General features: G+C 42.2%; 1 protein-coding gene across 1 annotated transcript in view; it reads right to left on the reverse strand.

Annotated features, from left to right (window-relative positions):
• LOC106820207 overlaps positions 1-1,178 on the reverse strand; it is a gene marked incomplete at both ends in the record, with an annotated part of 3,235 nt that extends 2,057 nt beyond the window's left edge. The window contains 2 exons of the mRNA XM_014824746.1: positions 176-308; positions 1,046-1,178. Of these exons, the coding sequence (XP_014680232.1) occupies positions 176-308; positions 1,046-1,178 (266 nt within the window). The remainder of the gene's footprint in view (positions 1-175; positions 309-1,045) is intronic.
• Between the last annotated feature and the right edge of the window lie 300 nt (positions 1,179-1,478).

Consider the following 1,478-nt stretch of genomic DNA (forward strand, 5'->3'; position numbering starts at 1 on the left):
ATTAAGATGGATATAATATAAAAATATATATATAAAAAAAGTTTGAGTTGTACTCGGTTGTCCGATTTTCTACTCGATTAATCAACTCAGCAGCCCAAACGAGTAATGATCGACGAACTCGATTAATCGAAACACCACTAATAGATAGATAGCTAGATAGATTGTCTGTATTCACCGTCAGCTGGTCTGCGATATTAATTGGTGATAGGCTCGCGGCTCCGATGTTGGCCTGTAGACGAAGATAGCCATCTTTCAATTCCATCAAGATTTCGTGGTTGCACGCCACTTCACTGCACGACCTGTTAAACCTGTACATATAACACATAAAGCTGGGTTTACACTACCGACTTTATGTTGGCGAATTGGCGAGTTGGACCAATTTCGCAATTTGGCAACTCTGAGTTGGCGAAAATAGAACATCTAACTAGTTGCTATCGATTGGTTCAATTTGGTTGGTCACGCAACTTTTGCGTTTACGCTGCCGATTGTCGGTTGTATAGTTGGAAAGTTGGTACGATTCGCCAATTCACCAACACAAAGTCGGTAGTGTAAACCCAGCTTAATGCTCACATTACGACGTTCATCCGTGACATATCCGTTGCTGGGGCAAATGACCAACTACCTTACTAGATTTCTGAGTAGAATAAACATAAAACCTAATAAATGTACACTGCTTAGTGACTAAGAGCAGCTCCCACCATTGCTGCATGCTGCATGCCATATTAGCGTGAGTGAGATTACCAAGGCTACCTTGGATACTGTTGCTAGGTCAGTGAAGCCCACCCGCTTTAGATGTAGATGTGCACATGTGCACACCAAAATGTTGACGTTTTGTCACTTTGCTAGTAAACATCGTTTTTAGTATATTCTAACAACTGATCGAATTTTTGCAACACTGCTTGACTAGAGCTGTCTATAAACCATACCAAGTAAATAGATCAGTTGTTAGTGAGGAACTCGTATATCATTCTATTGCTAGAAGTACTTATCGGTCGATTCATCCTATCATCACGAGCGTGGAAGTATAGAGAAGTATGAGTAATACCTGTACATGAGTACTCCAGTGTTGCTGAGTGGTTTGAATTTTATGAACAGCTGCAGGATACGTGTCGGCTTGTCCGCAGGCAGATAGGTGATGACACTGTCACCAGCAAGGTATGTGCTCTGTCTCACCATATCTGCAGGAATACAGTGTCAAACCTGTGTTAGCCTCGCACCTCTACAGAACACCTGTCAAGAAGGACATTTCTGAGCGTTTCCTTTCAGTGACAATGAAACCAACTCTATAGAACAGCCACCTGTCCATGACTGTCACTTTTGGAATTTCCCTTCCGTAGTAGTTATACAGTGAAACCTCCTCTGCATGATGAACACATATATAAAGGATAGTTTTGGCATCTCCTTTAAATAAACAAGTGCCGCATAGCGACAGCGCTCATCTAACGTCTACTGCGGTGACTCTGTGGTGGAGTGTTGGG

Source organism: Priapulus caudatus, unplaced genomic scaffold (assembly GCF_000485595.1).
Source record: "Priapulus caudatus unplaced genomic scaffold, Priapulus_caudatus-5.0.1 Scaffold8468, whole genome shotgun sequence".
In the NCBI taxonomy this organism is placed as follows: domain Eukaryota; kingdom Metazoa; phylum Priapulida; class Priapulimorpha; order Priapulimorphida; family Priapulidae; genus Priapulus; species Priapulus caudatus.